The 23,097-nt window shown below is 55.4% G+C and overlaps 1 protein-coding gene across 3 annotated transcripts in view; it reads left to right on the top strand.

The window, feature by feature from the left end:
• GNB1L (G protein subunit beta 1 like) overlaps positions 1-23,097 on the top strand; it is a 93,552-nt gene that overhangs the window by 58,036 nt on the left and 12,419 nt on the right. For all 3 annotated transcript variants that reach the window (XM_077160358.1, XM_077160357.1, XM_077160359.1), the window contains 3 exons: positions 9,725-9,887; positions 12,603-12,701; positions 15,487-15,696. In XM_077160358.1, the coding sequence (XP_077016473.1) occupies positions 9,725-9,887; positions 12,603-12,701; positions 15,487-15,696 (472 nt within the window). The remainder of the gene's footprint in view (positions 1-9,724; positions 9,888-12,602; positions 12,702-15,486; positions 15,697-23,097) is intronic.

The raw sequence follows: 23,097 nt of genomic DNA, 5'->3' as shown, positions 1-23,097 counted from the left end.
TGTGGCATCTTTCTGCCCTCACTCCCCTCCTCTGTTGTCCCTGCTCTCCTTGCCGTGTTGGGCATCAGTGCCCTCCAGAGCTCCCACTGCATCCTCCCCTCCTCTGCCCGCAGTGCTGTGCTGTAACCTACAGAGGCCAGAGGCAGTGGGAGATTCCCCCAGTCTCCTGCAGTAGCGTGGAGGAGGGTTGGGGGCACGTTGTGATGCCTCAGGTGGCCTTGTGGAGCATGGGGGCTCTGTGATGGGTCCAGCTGCAGCCCTGCAGCCACAGGGGGAGGAGAGGGTGGTGGACAAGAGGGTGGGTCACTTGCAGGCCTGGCAGGGTTGAAAGGCTTTGAGGGGCTGGAGGGGAGCAGCCTGCAGGGATGGGGCCGGGGTAGCCAGGCCTGAGCTGCGCCTGATGAGGGCTGCCCAGGTGGGGTGGGGGCACAGGGCTGAGAGACTACTCTGCCTTCCTAGGACGGGGCACACTGAGGAGCAGGGCGCTGCGGGGGCTGGGCTGTGAGGCCACTGTGGGCCAGGAGTCTCTGGGAGCTCAGGGTATAGGAGCGTGGGGTGCAGGAGCTCAGGGTGCAGAAGCTCAGGGCGCAGGAGCTCGGGGTGCAGATACTCAGTGCAGGAGCTCGGGGTGCAGATACTTGGTGCAGGAGCTTGAGTTGCAAGAGCTCAAGGCACAGGAGCTCGGGGCGCAGGTGCTTGGGTGCACTGGAGGCTGCCTCCTCCTTCCTCAGGGCCCTTCACGGCACGCACCCACCTCTGCCCAGTGGCCTGTGCTGCTCTCCCCTGCCACACGCCTGCACACACACCTGTCCTTGCACACCTGCCTGCGCAGCGGTATTTGCTTTCTTTCTGTACCTTTTAACATGAAATGCAGTATGCTCAGGGAAAGTGGTGAGAACAAATATGTACAGGTGGCAGGCTGTGTTACCAGATCCTGGGAGCCCCTCCCCCTTGCCGGCCGCTCTCCTGGAAGCTCTGGGCTGCCGTGTCTGGCCTTTTCTCAGCTCGCACAGTCGGCCCCCGAGGCCCCTCGACCCGGCCCCCCCAGACGGCACACTCCTCCGTCCCTCCATGGTCTCTCTGCAGGTGTTCCTTGGGCGTACCACCAGTCTGCCCTGCCGTGGGGCAGGGGAGGGGTCGCTGGGCCCCCAGAGCCCGAGAGCTCACCTCTGTGGGCTGCTTCCCACGCCCAGAGCTGCGTGAACCCTGGAGCCAATCTGCAGCGTGCCAGCCGCACAACCCCACCTGCCCCCACCTGCCTGCCCAGGGCAGAGCTGCATGCTTCTGCCACTCTATGAGGCCATTTGGATAAACCCTTTCTTAAGCACCTCAAACATCTCTTGCTCTTTTTTCCTTTGAATTAACTGTCTTTTCCTTTTTTCCCAGAGTCCTTTTCATATTCTAGATAGGATAGATATGTTTATATCACAAATTATTTCTCCAGCGTGGTGGCACACAAGTTTTCGCTCTGTAATGGTATCTTTGATGAACAAAAGTTACTCCTTTTTTTCCCCCTTTGAACTTTTTGTCTTGCAATGACTTCAAACTTGCGGGACAGTTTTAAAAATAAAACAAACCCCGTTCAGAGGACACCAGCAGACCCCAAGATACCCAGATGCACTAATTTTAATGTTTTGCCACATTTCGCCGTAATGTTCTTTCTATCATTTTCTGAACATTTGAGTGGAGGTTGAAAACATCATGCTCCTTGAACACTTAAGACTGCCACATACATTTCCTAAAAACAGAGATACTCACTTACGTCACCTCCTTACATGCACTTAATAATAAGTTCAAGAAAGCTAACATCGATAGTAAGCTTACAGCCAATATTCCAATTTGTTCGTTCGTCCTGATAATGTCCCTCTGAGCCTTTTCTCCTCCTTTGTCAGATCCTATCCAGGATTTCCTGTTACATTTGTCAGTGTCCCTTTAATTGCTCTTTCTCTTTCTTTTCTCTAACTGTGGGAACATAGATGCAGCATAATCCTCTCAACCCAGCCCCTCGCAGGCACCCTCTTTTCAGCAGGCTAATTGCAGACCCAGTGTGCAGAGCCTGCTCCTCCTTCCATTACTAGGACTTCCCTCTACCCCAAGCAGAAACCCTCCACCCGTTAGGCATTAACCGCCCCCACCCCCCTGCCTGTACTCTGATTTACGTCTCTGGGCACATGCATGCTCTCCAATATTTTTTTGTCATTTCCATGGGGCTTGAGTTCAACATCTTAAATATAAGAATCTCGTTTTGTCTGACGCTCACTGAACTTCAATAGTACACACAGACCACGTTCTTAAACCCCCATCCCTACCTCTCCGTAGTTCTTGTCACAAATTACACATTTACACGTCATGAACCCGAAACCATTGATTTCTCTTTGTAGGTTATGCATTTGCCTTTTAGATCCTGAAGGAAGAGAAAAGTGGAGTTACAAACCCAAAGTACCGTAGCGCCGACCTTTATATTTACTGCATTGTAGCCCTCGCTGCAGAGCTTTTGTTCAATCTACCATCTGGTGTCCTTCCCTCTGACCCTGCAGGGCTCCTGTTGCTTCTCTCATAGGCCAGGCCTTGTGGTGATGGGCTCCCTCACCTCTTTTTACCTGGGAGTGTCTTAATTCCTCCCTCAGTTTTGAAAGACAGTTTTTGCCTAGAGAATTCTTGGTTGGCAGTTCTTTAGCTTTCAGCATTTTGCACGCCTCCCCACTGTCTTCTCAGCCCCATGGTCTCCCGATGGGCAGCCGGCTCGGTCTGTTGAGGTGCTCTCATATGTGACTCGTAGCTTTTCTCTCGGGGCCTTCAGATTTCTCCCTCTATTTTTGGTATTTGACAATTTGATTATTTTACGTGGCCGTGCGAGTCTGTGGGTTTATCCTCTTTGGAGTTTGTTCAGCGTCTTGGATGTATTCATTCATGTATTTTGTTGAAGTTGGGAAGTTTTAAGCCATTATTTCTTTGCATATTCTCTCTGCCTTCTCCCTGCTAGATGGTGTCCCACAGATTCCTCAGGCTCTGGTCATGCACCTTCATTCTCTCCTCTTTCTGCTTCTCCTGCCAGATGCCTTCAGTGGTCTTGTCTTCAGGCTTACCGGTTCTCTCTTCTGCTAGCTCCTGCCTGCTGGTGAACCCTCCAGGGAAGTTTTGCTTCCAGTGACTGTGATCTTCAGCTCTATTTGGTTCCTTTTCAGAATTCCCATCTCTTTTCATTTTCTCTTTGTGTTCTTCCATCACTTTCCTGATTTCCTTTAGTTCTTTGTCCATATTTTCCTTTAGCTCTTTGAACATAAATAAGACCAGTTTTATAATTTTATTTTTTTTGGTCTCCACCACTTTTTTTTTTTAACTGTTTTTTAGTTGTAAAATATAACAAATGTATACAAAGAAAAAAAGCAATAATTTTCAAAGCACACTTCAAGAAGCAACTACTGAACTGTTCCCAGAGTTTTTCATGGGCTACCATGCCCTCAACTCAGATTTTTCCTTCTAGCCACTCCAAAACACTGGTGGCTTTATCAGTCATAATAATGGAATTATACAGTATCTGTCCTTTAGGTTGTTTCCATCTCTTGGCAATTATGAATAGTGCTGCTGTGAACACTAGTGTGCCAATGTCTGTGTGTGTCACTGCCCTTGACTCTTCTGGGTATATATCGAGTATTGGTATTACTGGGTCATAAGGCAAGTCAACATTTAGTTTTCTGAGGAATTGCCAAACTGATTTCCACAGCAGCTGTATCCTTTTACATTCCCACCAACAGTAAATAAGTGTTCCAGTTTCCCCGCATCCTCTCCAGCATTTATAGTTTCCTGTTTGTTTAATAGCAACCATTCCTATAGGACCAGTTTTTAAAAGTCTTTTTTCTGAAATGTCCCAGGCCTGGTCCTCCTCACTTACAGTTTCTAATGATTCTGTCTTCTCCTTTGCCTGGCTCTTCACCTCTGTTTCTTTGTAGGTTTTGTAGTCTTTTATTGAAACCCAGACATTTCTATATTTCCATGTGTTATCCCTGAAATTTAGATCCTGAGACCTCTGTTCCTTAAGTTTGTGTCCAGCTAGTATTACAACTGAACGTTCCTTGAATGCCAGGAACTAGCAACAATAGCAACCACAGAAGAAGCAAAAAAGAAAACGCTTCTCCCAGTCTTTGCAGTTGATGTGTGTAAGCACTGTCCTTCAGGGCTTGTTCACGCAGTGAGTGTAGACAACAGCTCCAGGCCAAAGCACAGGACCTCCCTGCTGCTTTCTGTGCATGCATTGTGCCTCGGGAATGTGGATAGAGTGGCCCTTAGGAATTCCTCCATCACGGGGTAAGATGTCCCAGGCATTGCAACTGCCATCCCTTGCCCTGGGCCGCTGTGATTTGTCGCTGTCCAGCGTTCTGTAGGAGAGCTCGGGGAGCGACTTCCTACACGCAGGGCTGGCTTGGACGGTGCACCTGCGACAGGTGACCCTGTTCATCCTGGAGGCGGCCCCCAGACAGACTGGCCCAGATGCACCCACTCACTGGTAGCGCATAAGGGTCCCTCTGCTTCCTCCAGAATGGGGACCAGGGACCCCACTGGGAGTGCGGTCATGCCCATGCCAGCCTGTGAAGGGGCGGGGAAAGGGTCCAGCAGGGCTTGCAGCGACCCTACAGCTCTCAGGTGTCCCTTTGCTTGATTGAGTGCTCGCCCTGTTGCCACAGTCCTTTAAGTCTTCTTCAGAGCTCCAAGAACGATGCTGTTGCCATCCAGCAGTTGTTCCTTTTAGCAGGGTCAGATCGGCCGTCTCCCCCTACCTGGTGAGTGCCTTTTGTGTCTTGTGAAGCATTCCCACTCCAAGGTCAAAAAGTCCTCTCCATTCCCTTCCAGAAGCGTCCTTGTCTTGCCTTTTAGATATGTGGTCCATCTGGAATTGATTGCTGATCTGGGATGAACGGTCTTAGTTTCCATATGGGATCCTCTGGTTTCAGTGTACTTTATTAAAAGGCAGGCAGACTTCCGTCTTCCCTTCCTTTCCCATCCTTCTCTCCCTTCCCATGCTCACTTCCCTTCATTTCTTCTCCAAATTCATTGGCATCAGCAAAGGGGGCTTGGGGCAGGGTGGCAGGCAGGGTGCTAGGGAGCGTGCCCACGTCCCCAGAAGCAGGGTGATGGGGCAGGGGTGTCACAGAGGTGGCCAGAGAGGTCAAGAGGCTGCGGCCACTAAGCAGGTGAGTTCATTGATTGACACTAGGGAAACAGCCTGAGGTTCACAGGGCCTGGCTTTTCCCAGGCAGAGAAGGGAATTACAGACTGGGAGAGGGAGAGGTGAAAGTCGGACCTAACGGGTCCGACTGAACCTGGACTTGTGGGGCTTTTAAAATATGCACACAAAGATAGTGTATTAGTTTGCTAAAAGCTGCCAGAATACAATATACCAGAAATGAGTTGACTTTTATAAAGGAAATTTATTATCACGTTACAAGTTTACAGTTCTAAGGCTGTGAACGTGTCCAAATTAAGGCACCAGCAAGAGGTTGCCTTCACTCAAGAGAGGTTGATGCCATCCAGAACACCTCTGGCAGCTGGGAGGGCACCTGGTGGCGTCTGCTGATTCCTTGCTCCTGGGCTCCATTGCTTTCAGCCTCTGTTTCCTGCGGTTTCCTCTCTAAGCATCTGTGTACCTTTACTCAGCTCTTCCAGGACACAACTCTGGGTTCTGGCTTGTTAGCAGCTCATGGGAAGGCACATGTGATTTCTCCTGGGCTCTGCCCTTGTCTAGGTGCCTGCTCTCTCTGTTGGTACTCCAGGCATCTCCAAAAGTCCATGTCTCTGTCCTCTCTGAAACATCTCTTTTCCCAGTATCTGCGTTGGAGGTTTCTTTTAAATGTTTCCCCTTTTATAGGACTCCGATAAATTAATCAAGACATACTTTGAGTGGGCGAAGTCACGTCTCCATCTATTCAAAAGGCCACACCCACACTTGGGCACATCGTACCTCCATGGAGATAATCTAATCAAAAGTTTCTGCCCTACAATGTTGAATCAGGGTTACAAGAAGTGGCTGCCCCCACAAGATTGGGACAAGATTAAAATATGGCTTTTTGGTGGTGCAGCGGTGGCTCAGTGGCAGAATTCTCGCCTGCCATGCTGGAGACCTGGGTTTGATTCCCAGTGCCTGCCCATGCCAAAGAAAAAACAAATAAAAAAATTTTTTAAAAGCATGGCTTTTCTGGGGTACATAATACTTTCAAACTGTACAAATAGGTACAGCAGTAGTGTGTGCATCTGCACGTGTGCTGTGTGCATCTGTGTGTGGGTGTGAGTGTGTACATTTGCCTGTGCATCAGCATGTGTGCATGCGCATGTGTTCCGTGGCTCTTTCTGCTGTCAGGGCCCAGGAGGAGTAGTGTCTTATGTCAGCTCCCAGACCTGGCCTCCCTGTCTGTCTGTCCACTACAAGGAACCAGGAGTCCTGGAATGACGGCTGTTCCAGGCCTGGGCTCTCCGGCTGAGCCAGCAGGTCAGGACATGCTTGAGAATGAAGGGCCATGCCAGCCTCTCAGCCAGGTTGGATCCTCTAGCCAGACTGGGGTGACTTGAGCAAACAAAACAAGTATGGAGAGTTGGGGGTTGCAACCTACTGAATCACACAGGGAGTCCTGAGTCCCAATAGGGGGAAGGCAAAGGGAAGCTCATTCTGATGGGGACAGTGTGAGTGTGGAGAGTTTAGTGGGTGCAGGGGCCCCCTCTGGGCAGCTGCTGCTGGAGCTGTGCCTGCAGGCCAATGGGCTGTGGGTCAAGGACAAGGTGAGGGTGTCACAGGCTGAAACCCCCTGTGCTGAGTCGGGGTCCCCTGCATGTAAGCTCGTCCCCCTGAGTTGGGGCCCCCAGCATGGGAGCTAGTCCCCTTGAATCAGGGCTCTCTGCACATGAGCTCGTCCCCCATGAGTTGGGGTCCCCTGCGTATGAGCTCGTCCCCCTGAGTTGGGGTCCCCTGTGTGTGAGCGCATCTCCCCTGAGTCGGTGTTCCCTGTGTGTGAACCTGTTGCTGAGCCCTGTGCTCCCTGTGTTGGTCCTGGCTGGAAGCCTCTTCCTGCTGTCCTCACTGCCTCCGGGAGAGCATGTCTTCCTAACCCGCCCTTCAAGCGTCGCACAGCTCTTCATCCTGGCACCTCTTGCATGTTTTGTCATCAGCTTGACAGCTTCTCCCAGCATGGAGCTGAGTGTCTGGCGGGGGCGGGCTGCAGGGATCAGGGTGGGGAGAGCAGATGTGCCCACCAGCCTGCGTTTCTTAGGTGCGGCCATGCCCCACGGCCAGGCCTGTGTGTCCAGGGCCATCGGAGCTCCTTCGCGTCTCCACGCATCCTGGCCATTCCCCCCGTCCCGCCTTGTTCCCATGACCTCGGCACTCTGCAGAGGGCCTCCTGGGTATTTGTGGACTGTCCCCTCCGGGTGTGGCTGAGGGGCCAGGGCTCCGAGGAGTGCAGGAGGACAGCAGTCAGGGCCTGCTTATGGCGTTCTCAAACGTCCTGTGCCCTGCCCCATGTTGGGGACAGCATGTCCCTTTGCATATCTGCACCCTGCAATGTGGCCGGAGGTGCGGCCGTGGTTGCCCCTGACTGGATCTCGGGGTGCACTTGGAGCCAGGTGCAGGATCCCGCTGCTGTTTACTTCGACACCCACTGAGCTCAGTGTCCAGCAGCAGGTCCAAGCGTGGAGCGCAAGTGGGGACGTTGTGTTCTCATCCCTTCTACTCTAAGGCATTGGAATTCTTCTGGAAGGAAGTTTCATCCCTTTCCCCCGTTTATTAATTCTCAGTCTTCGATGTGGGCATTGCTTTTATCTCATTTAACCCAGTACTATTGTTATTTACTCTCCTGCTCAAATTGTTCCATCTTGGCTCCTGGGACCTCCTTCCAGAGAGTTCCTGCGTCCTTCCACATGCCTTACGCTTTATTTTGTCTTGTCTTGTTTTTTAAGCACTTCCTTAATTTCTGGCACAAGATGCTGGAAACTCATCCTGTTTTCTCCCTGCCCCAGCCTCAGAGCCAGTGCTTTTCCAGAAACCTGGGTCCTCCGTGTGGGGAATGGTGTGGGGCTGAGATGCAATGCACGTGGGCCCAGGGCTCCCTGGGCCACCATGTCCAAGTCTTCTGGGCAGGCAGCGCAATGTGCGCATCCCGCTTCTCCAGCCCCCGGCTCACCCTGCCTTCTGCCTTACGGGGGCCTGCTCTGGTGGGGAAGCAGCTCCTTCTGGCAGCCACCTCCTTGCCCACCTGGTCCACCCACCATGCACGCCGAAAGGCCCCAGGCACCCGGCCTCTTCTGCTGCGAGACCCGTTTCAACCAGGACCTGGGTTACGGAGTTCGTGCGTCTTTACCTGACAGAATTGCTGAGCTCAGCATCCGTGCTCCCCAGCCCCATCTGCGTTCCGCCTGGGTCCTGACTCCCGGAGTGCGTGTGTGCACATGTGAATTTGTGTCACATTCACCCTTGGTGGTGCTCAGTCCTGGGTCCTCACGCCCAGGGTGTGTGTGTGTGTGGATTTGCATCACATTCACCTTGATCATGCTCAGTCCTGGGTCCTGACACCTGGGCTGAAGGAGGTTCTATGCACATGCGGATGTAACCCAGAGAGAGGCATGTTCGTGCTGGATTGCCAGCATGCGTGTGCGTACATGTTTGTGCATATGGCTTTGTTATCATGTTCAGCTTGGTGGTGCTCAGTCCTGGGTCCTGACATCTATGTGTGCATGCGTGTGCATATGTGTGTGTGGATTTGTATCATGCTCACCTTGGTGGTGCTTAGTCCTGGGTCCTGACACCTGCTGTGTGCCCACGTGTGTGCATGTGGATTTGCATCACGTTCACCTCGGTGGTGCTCAGTCCTGGGGTCTCCCACATGCACCCACACATCCGTCACCCATCACCCAGGGCCGCAGCATGCAGTTGCTCCCTGAGCTCCCTGGAGCCCCCACCCCAGCACTGTGCCTCCCAAGGTGCCCTGTAGATCGAGCCACGTGGGGCGTCCCCTCCAGGGCTGGCTTCCTCAGCTTAGCAGAGGCCCTTAGGCCCTCCCAGCTGCCCTGTGTGCCAAGAGCTTGTTCCTTTGTAGTGCCCAGCAGCTGCCCCCACGCCAACGTGCCACACATGCTGCCTGGCGTCCCCGTGTTGAAGGATACCTGGTTCTTCCACGCCCGCGACGTACGGGCTCCTGTGTGCCATAGGCTCGGGGTTCACCTCAGGATGTGCCTGTGGGCTTGGTGGGTCGAGAAGCTAAACAGAAAGGAGAGCGAGTGCCGCGGCTGCTAGAGAATGGCGGGGTGGGGGGGGCCGTGGGCCTTGGTCACCGCATGTCCCTTGCCCCACCCCACCTCTGGGTGTGCCCTGGAATTGGGCATTGGGCACAGCTTCCCTGGTCAGCGCTGAGGCTGAGCAGCCCTCCCCTGGCTGAGTCCCCACATGCTGGCAATCCAGCACGAACATGCCTCTCTCTGGGTTACATTCGCATGTGCATAGAACCTCCTTCAGCCCAGGCCTGGGGGGCAGTGGGCCTGGGGGATTGGTGGTCCTGGGGTGCAGAGGTCCTAGGGGTTGGTGGTCCCAGGCGGTGTGGGTCTGGGGGCTGTGAGCTTGCTGGGGGGGGTGGTCCCAGGGGGTGTGGGCCTGGGAGGGGCAGTGGTCTGGGGACGGTGCCGGGCTGGGACATGGGCTGGTGCAGGTGGCCATGCCCGCAGCCTCGCCCTGCCTCTCTGTGGGAAGCCAGGGCCGCGACCGGACACTGCGCCTGTGGGACCTGGCGGAGGGCAGGAGCACCGTAGCGGACACCGTGGACCTCGAGCACGTGGGCTTTTGCAGGAGCTCCATCCTGGCTGGGGGGCAGCCGCGCTGGCTGCTCGCTGTGCCTGGGAAAGGCGATGATGAGGTAAGGCTGCTGTGCATGCCTGTCAGCCAGGGCCCAGGGGTGACCAGGGCTGGGGTCACAGAGGAGAGGGAGGAGGCATGGCTGAAGCCCACAACTCTGCGGGACCCGGGGGTTGGTGGGGCCGGGAGGCTACCAGGGGCTGGTGGGGGCCGGCCTGTGTCCTGCTGGCCCCTGGGGCCTGGCTGGGACCGTGTCGGGCAGGCAGTTCCTGCTGGGCGCTGACGGAGCTGAGGCACCCTGGGCACGTGTCCCTGCCTGGCAGCTGCCCAAGAAGCGTCATTCTGCCTCCAAGCCGATGGCGTTCATAAATAATGAGATCCGAACAGGCATTTATTTGTTCATGATTGCGTTTAAATCACCAATTAGGAGCTACATATACTTTTCTTGCCAGCTTGCCAAGAACCTGTTAGAAGTTTTATTAATGTGAAAAGAAAGGGGCGTGCCTCCTCCTGGGTGGAGCAGCAGTGGTCACGGGCTCCATGGGCCTGGGCGGCTTCCTGCTCCCAGCCGTGCCTGCACCCGCGCCCGGCCACAGCCACAGCCCTCCAGGGGCCAGCGGGACCCTCCATGCACCCCCTGACTCCCCAACCCCTGCAGGCCACAGACCCCTCTCCTGGAGGGCATCTTGCCAGGGATCAGGAGAGCTGCCCATCTGGGGACCTCAGCCCTGCAGGGGGACAGTGATTTTCCATGGTCACACTTGCGGACTCTGCCCAGGCGGGACCTGGAAGAGCCACACTGGCCTGTGCCAGGCGGTGCCCACTGAGCACGTGCCCTGCCCAGCTTGGCTATCCAGGTGGCCATGCTCACCCAAACCCAGCTTGTTTCCTGCTGGAAACAAAGCTGAGTCACATGCCAGGTGCCCAGTGCAGATGTCCACAGGAGCACCGTCCTCGGGCCTGTGGGCTCCACGCCCACTCACCCAGGGTGTCCTTTCCAGAGCCACCCTGCTCTCCCATAGCCCCCTGCATGCCCCACCCCCCTTCCCTGATGTGAGTGGCCGTGTTGTCAGGACACCGTAGGGTCCACGACAACTGTCCCTTCTCATGGTGTCTGCGGCTCGACTGAAGACCATCAGCCCTGTCGTGGCACAGCTGACAGTTCTGTGACTGAGTGGATAACCCCCCTGCCGAAAACCCCAGTGTGGCTGAGCCCAAAGGGAGAGGTCCAGAGGATTCACGTCCAACATCCCTTCAGTTTTCTGTACTGTTCCCGGGCCACACCATGGCCAACATCTCCTGGTGAGGACGTGCCCCTTCCTGTACTCAGCGGTTTTTCCAGAAGGAATCCGCGTGTGTCCATAAGTGCTCTGGCTTTGCCCACAGACTCACTTTGTTCGGCTAGCTTTAAAATCCAAGCTGCACCATCCCTTTCCCTCAGAGTGTGAAGACCTAGCTGCATCACCATTTGGCATTGCATATTGTGGTTTTAGAAGCAGAGGCAGCAAAGGGTAGAGAGACTGTATCGAAGAAAAAGAAAAACAGGCTCACCTGGAGGCATTCAGACCTAAGCCCCAGGGTCCCGTATCCTCTCCGGAAGTTTCTGGAGTCGCTTTGTGCTGTTTGCCCCAGGGTCCTCCATGCCCCTCACTGTCTGATCCATTATAAGTCTGCTCCATTTTGTCTTTTTCAATTGTATTTTTAATTTCCAGAAACATTTTTGGTTTTCCAGTGGTTCCTTTTTTGTAGCAGCCTCTTCTTGTTTCGTGGATGTAATGATCCCTATCATTGCACAAGTTCTCTGCGTCATGTCATGGTGTGCGCTTGGTCTCTGTCCGTTCCTGGTCAGTGAGGGCCAAGCTGGTGATGTAGACAGCCCAGGCAGAACTACTACGGGCAGATGGAGCTGGAGGCCTGAGCAGGGTAGCCAGGGCTAGACTGGGGCTGGGCTATTGCACCTGCCGTGAGTGGCCTGAGAACAACAAGCCCTTCCCCTGCGGCTGAGCTGCTTGGGGGCCATCTGGCAGGAGCCCCCTGCCCGGGGAGTACCCTACACCCACCTCCCACAGCGAGCCTGCTGGCGAGCACAGGAGCAGGCTGTGCATGTGGCCCTGCAGCCTCCCACCAGCAGGCAGCACCGCTCCAAGGTTCCAGTGCTGCAGGCCAGGCTTCCCACTCGGTCTCGGCCCGCTTGCCTCAAGGCTCAGCGAGGACAGGGCAGGCCGGCTGCATCACTGCTCTGGGTGCGGGGTGGGACCCCCACGTCAGCCTCCCTAGGGCCACTCCACCCGGCACCCCAGTGCCCTGGGCACAGACCCTCCTTGTCTGCGGCGTCAGGGCTGCAGTGGCACATGCCATCACAGCTGCCGTAGCGGCAGGCAGCAGCCACAGTCCCCCAGGCCCCAGGGAAGCCACAGGGAAGCAGATGTGGGCGGAGCTGAAGCGTAGCATCCTGGGATCCACAGGGGGCTGGGGACAGGCCGCGTCTCCCAGGGAGCGCGCGCAGGACCCACGGTCCCCAGCTTGGCCGTGGGTGTGTGGGCGCCTGTCGCCTGTGTCCTGTGGTCTGCTGCCCCCGCACACGTGAACTGGCTGGCCTGGGCAGAAGCAGAAGTCGGCATGGGTGAAGCTGGCAGGCTCAGGAAGCCCTGGAAGCCCCAGCTCCTGGGTTCCTCTGGGGATAGAGAGAAGCTCCCCACGGCCCGAAAGCTTCCTGGGGCTGCGGCACAGCCCCGCCCTGGTGTCAGCCCAGCATCCCTCGTCTTCCCCCCACCAGGTCCAGGTTCTAGAGATGCCGTCCAAGACGCCGGTGTGCACCCTGCGGCCTGAGGCTGGCGCCAGGCCGGGCATGCCCATGTGCCTGCAGCTGTGGCAGGTAGGCCGAGCGAGCGCTGACCCGCCCGCAGCCCGCCCGCCGGGCCTGACTCAGCGGCTGGGGAGGCCGCCGCCCCTGCAGGAAGCGCCCCAAGCCCCATGCCCCATGCCCCCGCGGGTGCCCCTTGGGCTCTTGCCGTGGTGCTGGGCAGGGGATGAAGGTGCCCTTGCAGGCCCGCGTGGCCCTGGTTTTGCCAGGGGCTTAAGCTTGTTCCTTCTTTGTGCTCAGGCGCAGGAGTGGGCTTCCTGGGCCGCCTCTCCTGTGGTACTTTCCGAGCCGCAGCCTGCTCCTTCTCTCTCCATTGCTCTTGAGGGGAGAGAGGGTCGGGGGGCATTTTACAGGGCTGGTTGCAGAAGCTGGGGGGCCGCGCTGGGGTTGGGGCACAAGGCCCAGCAGGATGGGTTTGGGCCCTGGAGCTCAGTGGGTGCAGGGAGGGGCCCCCCCAAGCGCCCCACCTTCCTGCGCCCCACCTCTCAGTGCACTCTTGCTGGGTGTAGTGACACACCCTTCCCCTCCACACAGCTGCTCTCATTTAGGGTAACGAGGCAAACAGTTTGTTCTGTTCGACCTAGAAAGATTCGGGGGACGTTTACCCTCCAGAACCTTCTCTGGAGCAGAAAGCCGCGAGTGCACACTCACTGCAGGGGCTCGTTTCCCACCCTGGCCCGGTCCCTAGAGAGCTGGCCTGTCTGGGGCCCCAGTCATCAGGACGTACTCTCTGCCTCAGGCCTCGTAGATGTGGGACACCCCCGCCAGGACCCTGGGTGGCTGGGATGGGCCCGCCTGGTTGACGAGGGCCCCGACAGAGCACCCAGCGGCCTGCCCAGATGTGCTATGCCCACTTCATGCTGCCAGGCTCCCCTGCAGCTTCTCAGCTGAGAGCAGGGGCCACGGTGTTGGGTGAGGGGGTGTCTGGAGCAAGCACCCCAGCCACTGTGTGGCTTGCTCCCCCGTCCAGGCTCCACTTTGAGGGATTGCATGGCCCATTGTGCAATTGTGCAAAAATTCCAGCAGGAAAACAGAGAAGTGGGATGTACAAACTTGTTGAGGTAATTAGCACGGCCGACGCAAGGACAGGCCGCGTTCTCATCAGCTGGAGCAGCTCCACCATGAGGGAACAGCCACGGCGGTTTTCCCTGCAGGTCAGCAGCACAGGCCACTTTTACCTGGAACATGACTAAGTGACCAGACTTGGGTTTTTTTTTAAGTTTGTTCTGGAACGCTGAGGTGTATTTTTTGTATTCACTTTTTTCCTTAAAGCATCCAACTTGGGGTGCTGGGATAATCCAGAATCCAGGCTGAGCCTTGCAGCCAAGGCTGCACTGCCCCACCGTCCCAAGGTGGGGCACAGCAAGTCAGGGGCTCCTCAGGTGGCTGTGACATGCCTCTGGGCCTGCTGCCTGCCGTTTCTGGCCCCCAAGGACATAGGTGACTCGGAGCCTGCCGAGGGGGCGCAGAAGCGCGTCCTCTTTGGCACCAGGCTAGGTGAGGGCAGGCGGTCGAGGAGCCAAAGGAGCAAGTGGGTGGCTCGCAGGGCATGGACGCCAGGGCCGCCTGTCCACAAGAGCTCTGTCCTGCCCGGGGACAGTGGCACTCACCCAGCACGCTGGGAGAGGACCCGTGCCTGGGGGGCAGGTGGCCAGTCGCGGCTGCAGCCTGGAGCTCAGTGGGCGGGACACTGGCCCCCTAGGGTGCACCCCCAGGCCAGCCCTGACTGCCCCCACCACTGTAATGGGAGGGAAATGATCAGATCAGGGCCCATCGGAAAACAGGCAGTGCACAGCAGGCTACAGAGGCAAGTGAGAGCCGCCTGTGCCCTCAGGCCGGCCCTCAGATGCTTCCAGAACCCTAAGGGGCGCACCCTGGACAGGCTTGGGCAGGGCAGAGCTCTGCGTGAGCTTCCTGGGCAGCTTCCTGCTGGGGCCTGGCCGAGGCCAGGTGGGTGCAGACAGGGGCCCCCAGCCCTGGATGTGCAACTGCCCTGGGAGGAGGGGGCCTCCGCCTGTCTGCCCAGCCTGGGGGTTGGCCCCCAGGGCCCTGGGCCTGCACACTTGCTGGTGACCGCAGAGGCCAAGGGTGGGCCTGGTGGCGATGGAGCAGCCCGTGCCCTTTCCCTGGGGTGGGCTACTCTGGTATTTCTGCATATCAAGTGACACCAGTCGCAGGCACCCCGGGAGGAGGTGCAGAAGGCGTTGCAGCACAGCTGTGTGCCCAGAGCTGCACGGGCCATCCAGGGCCGTTTTCTGCTGGCTCCCCTGGACGGCCTGGGGCTGCACTTGCCTCTGGCCCAGGGACCGCCAGCTCTCCTCCAGGCCGACACTCCAGTAACGCTCTGCTGGGGCCTTTCGGGCGGAGATGGATGAGCTGTCTGCCCAGGGCGCGGCCCCTGCCCCCTGCCCCCATCCGTCACCGCCACCCAGCGCCGGCTGGGGCGTGGCTCACACCGCTTAGCCTCGGCGGGGGTGGGGGGCGAGGGGGTGTTGGTCGCGACATTGACAAAGCGCAGAGATCCCGCCTGTCATCCCGCCGGAGACGGGCCCAGGGTACTGTGGCCTGGAGGTTCCAGCCAGGGGACCGGCCAGGCTGCTAGGGGCCTCAGCTTGCAGGGCTCCCGGGAGGGGGGACCCCCACACAGGGAGTGGTGTGCGCTGGCCGCAGGGAGGGCCTGGGCTGAGGGGCCTGGGTCCTCTCAGGTCACCGTCCCCATGCCAAGGGGTGCAGGGGAAGCTGGGGGCGGGGGACGGACCTTCGGGATCATGTTCAGATCCTGTTTTGTGTCCCACAGGCTGACGCCCGCCCACTACTGCTGGCCGGCTACGAGGACGGCTCCGTGGCCCTATGGAGTGTTCCTGAGCGAAGGGCGCTGAGCCGCACCGCCTGCCACCCCGAGCCTGTCCTGGGCCTGGGCTTCGACTCCCCCAGAGCCAGAGGTGTCTCGGGCTCCGCAGGCAAGACCCTGGCCGTCTGGAGCCTGGACGAGCAGCAGACCCTGCAGGTCAGTGTGCCAGACCCCGCGCCTCATCTGTCCTGCTCTGCACTAACAGTCTGATAGGCTGGAAAAATATTTAGGCATGGCGAGGAGCTGCCGCAGACCCGGGGCTCATCAATCACGGCCGGCTGGGCAGGCGGGCGTAGCATGGGCCGCCCTGCAGGCTCAGGTTTCCTCGGCCCCGAGTTCACGGCCGTCACGTCCCGTCCACCCAGAGCCGGGGCCCGCGAGCCCCAGGCACCCCCAGCCCCACTGAAAAGGCTCGGAGGGGTCGGGCAAGCAAGGAGTGATTAATCAAAAGGGGAAGCAATGCGGGGCACGTCCGTGCAGTCACGGCCCCGTGTGGCCCGATGCCCATGAGGAGGGCTGCTTGGCCCACAGGAGGTGGGAGGGGTGGGGGGTTGCTGGGGATGCCCCGGCTTCTTGGGCTCGGTGAGGGGCTGCGTGAGCCGGGAAGCTTGGGGGCTGGGGTGGCCAGGGCAGCGAGAAGATGTGCTTCCCACAGCAGCTGTGTGCCCAGATCTGATGGAGGGTGGGACCCCAGATCTGGCAGGGAGATGGAACCCCAGGTCTGATGGGGGACAGGACTCCAGATCTAGTGGAGGGCAGAATCCCGGCTCCAGTGGGGGGGGCGGGACCCAGATCTGGTGGGGGGGGCGGGACCCCAGGCCCACCGAGAGTCGGGATCTCGAGTCTGATGGGGGCGGGACCCCAGTAGCCACTGTGTCCCCGAGAGCAGCAGTGAACCCGGCCCACTTGGGGCTCGCGCCCCTTGCCCCACAGGGCTGCAGTGGTCTGGACCCCCAACCTCCCCACACATGGCAGGGCCCCTTCCCCACAGTCCTGGCAGCCACCTCATCTGCACTTGCCCTGCCCAGGCCCCATGGCCAACAGCTGGCTGACCTTGGACCTGACGCCATGCAAGACAGGTGAGCTCAGGGAGTGAGGGCCCCAGAGGCCGACAGACCCTCGGAAGGAGCAGGTGCTGTGTGGGGCTACATATGTGGGGGATCAGCTGGGGCGTCGAGGCTGGGGCATCTGCCAAGGTCGTCCTAGCGGGAGCTGCCCGTTGAGAATGGAGCGGAACCAAGGCAGGTACTGCCCAGGGAGAGCAGCAGGGCTGCAGCCCCTGCCCCGTGCCAGGCCACTGGTGTCTCAGGTGTCTGAGCAGGCAGCCTTCCAAGGGGGTCGGAGAGCCCGGCCGGAGCCGAGCGTGGGGGCACCTTTGACAGCGAGACAGGTGAGCTCCCAGGGCCGGGGACACAGGGCCTCTCGGCAAACCCAGTCTGTGCCCAGCACTCAGTGCCACCCTAGGGACCCGGGGTTGGTGTGGCCTTGAGAATCGTGGGTCTGGTATCACCAGGCTGACCCCGGTCGAACCAGGGCCCGAGGCACTGAGGGTGCCAAGCCCAGCAGAAGAGTGGTGGGGACCTGGCATCTAGGGCCCTAGTGCCTTGGAGACATAGCATCTGGGGTCCCACACCTCGGGGACCTGGCATCTGGGGTCCTGCACCTCAGGCCCTGGCATCTGGGGTCCCGCACCTCGGGGACCTGGCATCTGGGGTCCCGCACCTCGGGGACCAGGCATCTGGGGTTCCGCACCTCAGGCCCTGGCGACTGGGGTCCCATACCTTGGGGACCTGGCATCTGAGGTCCCGCACCTCAGGGACCTGGCAACTGGGGTCCCGCACCTTGGGGACCTGGCATCTTGGGTCCCACACCTCAGGGACCTGGCATCTGGGGTCCCGCACCTCGGGGACCTGCACCTGGGGTTCCACATTTTGGAGACCTGCATCTGGGGTCCCACACCTCAGGGACCTGCATCTGGGGTTCCACATCTTGGGGACATGGCATCAGGGTCCTGGCATAGACCAGCCCCACCCATCCCCACTGCCCATCATGGGGGTCCCAGGCTCCCCAGGGGCTCTGCAACTCCCCTTCAGCCCTGCCAGGCTTCCCGGCTTATTTGGGAAGCAGCTGCCTGGAACCTCAGACTTGAATTTATGGGTGCACTGTGGCTTGGGGCTGCAGGTTTATGGGCCTGTGCATTTGAAAGCTGAAGCAAGGGGTTCTAATGAATGTAAAAGCTAAAGCAGAAGGGGAAGCAGAAACTGCTGAGGAACGTGGCTGGCGGGATGGGTGGGTGCTCAGCAAGGGGCTTCTGCTCTTGATCATGCACTTTAAGGTGAGGGGAGGTGTTCCCCAACAGAGTGGGCCCTTCCAGGACGCCTGGGGAGGGTGGCAGCACAAAGGGAGACTCCAGCAGACATTGTACCCAGTGGGCACTCCGAGACCCTGGAGGCAGGGGGCCTGGGCAGGAAGTGTCTTGCTGAGGCAGGGACATGCAGACACAGACTGCCTCTCCTCCCCGTGTCCTGCCCGCAGTCCACTGAGCCTGCCCCGCCTCTCCCCCGAGTGGAGGTGCAGCTGAGCGCCCTGCCCCGCGGGGTCGGGGGGGGGCCTCAGAGCCAGATGTGCTGCTGTGCATTCCTGGCACCTGAGCTCATGCATGCACAGCTCTCTGCCAGAGATGCTTTCAGAGGGTCCTGCATCCTGGGGGGGAGGGGCTGGAGCTGGGGGTACAGTGCTCTGAGCCAGCTTCGCGGGGCCGCCAGGCCTCGGTCTGGGCTCCTGGAGCCTGGGTGGGGACAGATGTGCCCCTTGGCCCCTCGCATGTGGGGCAGCACCTGCCACCTGGGAGGCTGGGGTCCGGGGGTGGGTTCTAGCCTGTCGAGGGCAGCACATGTCTCCTCCCCGCTCCAAGCTGGCAGCATGGGGCAGAGTAAGGGAAGGGGTCGCAGAGCTTCTTTCCAACTTGTGACGAGAGACAGGAGAGCTGCTGGGCCTACTCCTTCCATGGATCTGTCCTAGCAGAGCGGGCGGCTGTGCCTCCTGGGGCTCCTGAGAGCATGCCACTTGAGGCCCCCAGCCTGCACCAAGCGGCCGCCCACATGTCCCCCATGAGCACGGCTCTCCTTGGGCCACCTGCCCAGGACAGGGCACCCTGGACATCAGCAGTCACTATGTCCCTGTTTCCTGCCAGGTTGGAAGGGCCAGTCTTGGGCAGGGCCCACCTTGGCCTCGGGGCTGAGGTCCTGCCTGCTTGTCAGACCGCGTGGGGTTGAGCTGGAGGCCCGGGGGGGACAAGCGTGTCCCTTCATGGTGGGGGGACTGTCCTGGAGCAGAAGTGGGTAGAGATTGCGAGTGGCCCTGCGATGGTGGGGCGCCCCCAGGAGAGGCAGCAGGCTGAGGGCTGAAGGGCTGGAGGTGGCCATGGGTGGGGTGTGGAGCTCGTGGCTGTGAGGACAGGCCCAGGAGATGAACGTTTCCTAGAGGCCAGCCCCACCTTGAGTGCCGTCAGCAAGTTCTAGAACTCTGCAGCCTGGATCCCGGCTCTCTCACACTTCTTCGCAGCAATATCCTTTTAGGCCTCTTCTCCGTTTTTAGATCCAGCCCAGAATCATGTGTCACGTTCAATTGTTGTCCCCATGGCCACTTTTTTACCAAATCGTGGCAGCGCGTCCCCAGTGTGACCCTTTGTTGGTTGTGTGGATGGCTGTTGAAAGGACTGCTACATTGGTTGCACTGTCCTTTTCCATTCCTGAGTCCCATCCCTGTCAGTCCTTAGACTCCGTCCTTGTTTTTTCCATTTTGTCCTTTCCGTTCTTATTTCTCTCTTCCTCCCGCCGCGTTCCCCAGGCCGGCCTGTTGCTCCAGCTTGAATGCATTGGGCCTGCAACCCTGCACCCCACGGGCGGGCACCCCACGGTCCCACGGCCTCATCTTCCCCCCTTGCTTCTCGGCAGCCATCCTCTCTGCTCGTTCCCTGGCTGCTCTGCTGAGCCCGGCGATTTGGTTCCCAAATGTTTGCCCTCCACCCCCTCATTATCTTGCAGATTCCAGTTTCAAACTCAACCAACAGGGTCTGCATGGCCAAGTCTTTGAAACGTGCCGTGCCTCCTCCAGGCTCAGATGCCTGCTAGACGCAGCCGTGGGTGCCAGCTGAAGCTCATTGGTGTGCCTCCCTGAGAGCCTGCCTGCTCTGCTGCCTGGGGTCCACAGCTGGTCCCGCACGGGTTGGCAGAGGCCACCTCCCGGTTCGATGTCCGTTCTTCCACTGCCCCATGGCGTTGGCCAGGGCTTTTGGGTGCCACCACTTCCTTTGATAGCTTTTGATTTTTGTTAACATTTTTATTGGTTTTCTTTCTTTTTTTGGTCTAATATAGTATATATTCAAAGTAAAGAAAGAAAAAAGCAATAGCTTTCAAAGCACTCTTCAACAAGTAGTTACAGGACAGATCCCAGAGTTTGTCATGGCTTACCATGCCATCTTCTCAGATTTTTCCTTCTAGCTGCTCCAGAACATTGGAGGAGAGAAGGAATATATATTTTTTTATCATCACTTTAAAAATTTTTTTTTTATTAATTAACGGAAAAAAGAAATTAACCCAACATTTAGAAATCATACCATTCTACATATGCAATCAGTAATTCTTAACATCATCACATAGATGCATGATCATCGTTTCTTAGTACATTTGCATTGGTTTAGAAGAACTAGCAACACAACAGAAAAAGATATAGAATGTTAATATAGAGAAAAGAAATAAAAGTAATAATAATAGTAAAACATACAAACAAACAAACAAAAAAACCTATAGCTCAGATGCAGCTTCATTCAGTGTTTTAACATGATTACTTTACAATTAGGTATTATTGTGCTGTCCATTTTTGAGTTTTTGTATCTAGTCCTGTTGCACAGTTTGTATCCCTTCAGCTACAATTACCCATTATCTTACCCTGTTTCTAACTCCTGCTGGACTCTGTTACCAATGACATATTCCAAGTTTATTCTCAAATGTCCGTTCACATCAGTGGGACCATACACTATTTGTCCTTTAGTTTTGGGCTAGACTCACTCAGCATAATGTTCTCTAGGTCCATCCATGTTATTACATGCTTCATAAGTTTATTCTGTCTTAAAGCTGCATAATATTCCATCGTATGTATATACCACAGTTTGTTTAGCCACTCATCTGTTGATGGACATTTTGGCTGTTTCCATCTCTTTGCAATTGTAAATAACGCTGCTATAAACATTGGTGTGCAGATGTCCGTTTGTGTCTTTGCCCTTAAGTCCTTTGAGTAGATACCCAGCAATGGTATTGCTGAGTCGTATGGCAATTCTATATTCAGCTTTTTGAGGAACCGCCAAACTGCCTTCCACAGTGGTTGCACCATTTGACATTTCCACCAACAGTGGATAAGTGTGCCTCTTTCTCCGCATCCTCTCCAGCACTTGTCATTTTCTGTTTTGTTGATAATGGCCATTCTGGTGGGTGTGAGATGATATCTCATTGTGGTTTTGATTTGCATTTCTCTAATGGCCAGGGACACTGAGCGTCTCTTCATGTGCCTTTTGGCCATTTGTATTTCCTCTTCTGGTAGTTATCTGTCTGTTCAAGTCTTTTTCCCATTTTGTAATTGGGTTGGCTGTCTTTTTGTTTTTGAGTTGAACAATCTCTTTATAAATTCTGGATACTAGACCTTTATCTGATATGTCATTTCCAAATATTGTCTCCCATTGTGTAGGCTGTCTTTCTACTTTTTTTTTTTATTATTAATTAAAAAAAATTAACAAAACATTTAGAAATCATTCCATTCTACATGTACAATCAGTAATTCTTGATATCATCACATAGTTGCATATTCATCATTTCTTAGTATATTTGCATCAATTTAGAAAAGGAAATAAAAAGACAACAGAATAAGAATTAAAACGATAATAGAGAGAGAAAAAAAAACCTATACCTCACATGCAGCTTCATTCAATGTTTTAACATAATTGCATTACAGTTAGGTAGTATTGTGCTGTCCATTTCTGAGTTTTTATATCCAGTCCTGTTGCACAGTCTGTATCCCTTCAGCTCCAATTACCCCTTCTCTTTTTTTTTTTTTAATTAACGGAAAAAAAGAAATTAACCCAACATTTAGAAATCATACCATTCTACATGTGCAATCAGTAATTCTTAACACCATCACATAGATGCATGATCATCGTTTCTTAGTACATTTGCATCGGTTTAGAAGAACTAGCAACACAACCGAAAAAGATATAGAATGTTAATATAGAGAAAAAAATAAAAGTAATAATAGTAAAAACAAAACAAAACAAAACAAAACAAAACAAAAACCTATAGCTCAGATGCAGCTTCATTCAGTGTTTTAACATGATTACTTTACAATTAGGTATTATTGTGCTGTCCATTTTTGAGTTTTTGTTACTATCCCTTCAGCTCCAATTGCCCATTATCTTACCCTGTTTCTACTTCCTGCTGGACTCTGTTACCAATGGCATATTCCAAATTTATTCTCGAATGTCCGTTCACATCAGTGGGACCATACACTATTTGTCCTTTAGTTTTTGGCTAGACTCACTCAGCATAATGTTCTCTAGGTCCATCCATGTTATTACATGCTTCATAAGTTTATCCTGTCTTAAAGCTGCATAGTATTCCATCGTATGTATATACCACAGTTTGTTTAGCCACTCTTCTGTTGATGGAGATTTCGGCTGTTTCCATCTCTTTGCAGTTGTAAATAACGCTGCTATAAACATTGGTGTGCAGATGTCCGTTTGTGTCTTTGCCCTTAAGTCCTTTGAGTATATTCCCAGCAATGGTATTGCTGGGTCATATGGCAATTCTATATTCAGCTTTTTGAGGAACCGCCAAACTGCCTTCCACAGTGGTTGCACCATTTGACATTCCCACCAACAGTGGATAAGTGTGCCTCTTTCTCCGCATCCTCTCCAGTACTTGTCATTTTCTGTTTTGTTGATAATGGCCATTCTGGTGGGTGTGAGATGATATCTCATTGTGGTTTTGATTTGCATTTCTCTAATGGCCAGGGACATTGAGCATCTCTTCATGTGCCTTTTGGCCATTTGTATTTCCTCTTCTGATAGGTGTGTGTTCAAGTCTTTTTCCCATTTTGTAATTGGGTTGGCTGTCTTTTTGTTGTTGAGTTGAACAATCTCTTTATAAATTCTGGATACTAGACCTTTATCTGATATATCATTACCAAATATTGTCTCCCATTGTGTAGGCTGTCTTTCTACTTTCTTGATGAAGTTCTTTGATGCACAAAAGTGTTTAATTTTGAGGAGCTCCCATTTATTTATTTCCTTCTTCAGTGTTCTTGCTTTAGGTTTAAGGTCCATAAAACCGCCTCCAGTTGTAAGATTCATAAGATATCTCCCTACATTTTCCTCTAACTGTTTTATGGTCTTAGACCTAATGTTTAGATCTTTGATCCATTTTGAGTTAACTTTTGTATAGGGTGTGAGAGATGGGTCCTCTTTCATTCTTTTGCATATGGATATCCAGTTCTCTAGGCACCATTTAT

The sequence above is a fragment of the Tamandua tetradactyla genome, chromosome 5 (assembly GCF_023851605.1).
Source record: "Tamandua tetradactyla isolate mTamTet1 chromosome 5, mTamTet1.pri, whole genome shotgun sequence".
NCBI classification, from domain to species: domain Eukaryota; kingdom Metazoa; phylum Chordata; class Mammalia; order Pilosa; family Myrmecophagidae; genus Tamandua; species Tamandua tetradactyla.
Note: the sequence above shows the minus strand (reverse complement) of the source record. Positions and strands in the feature narration are given on the sequence as shown.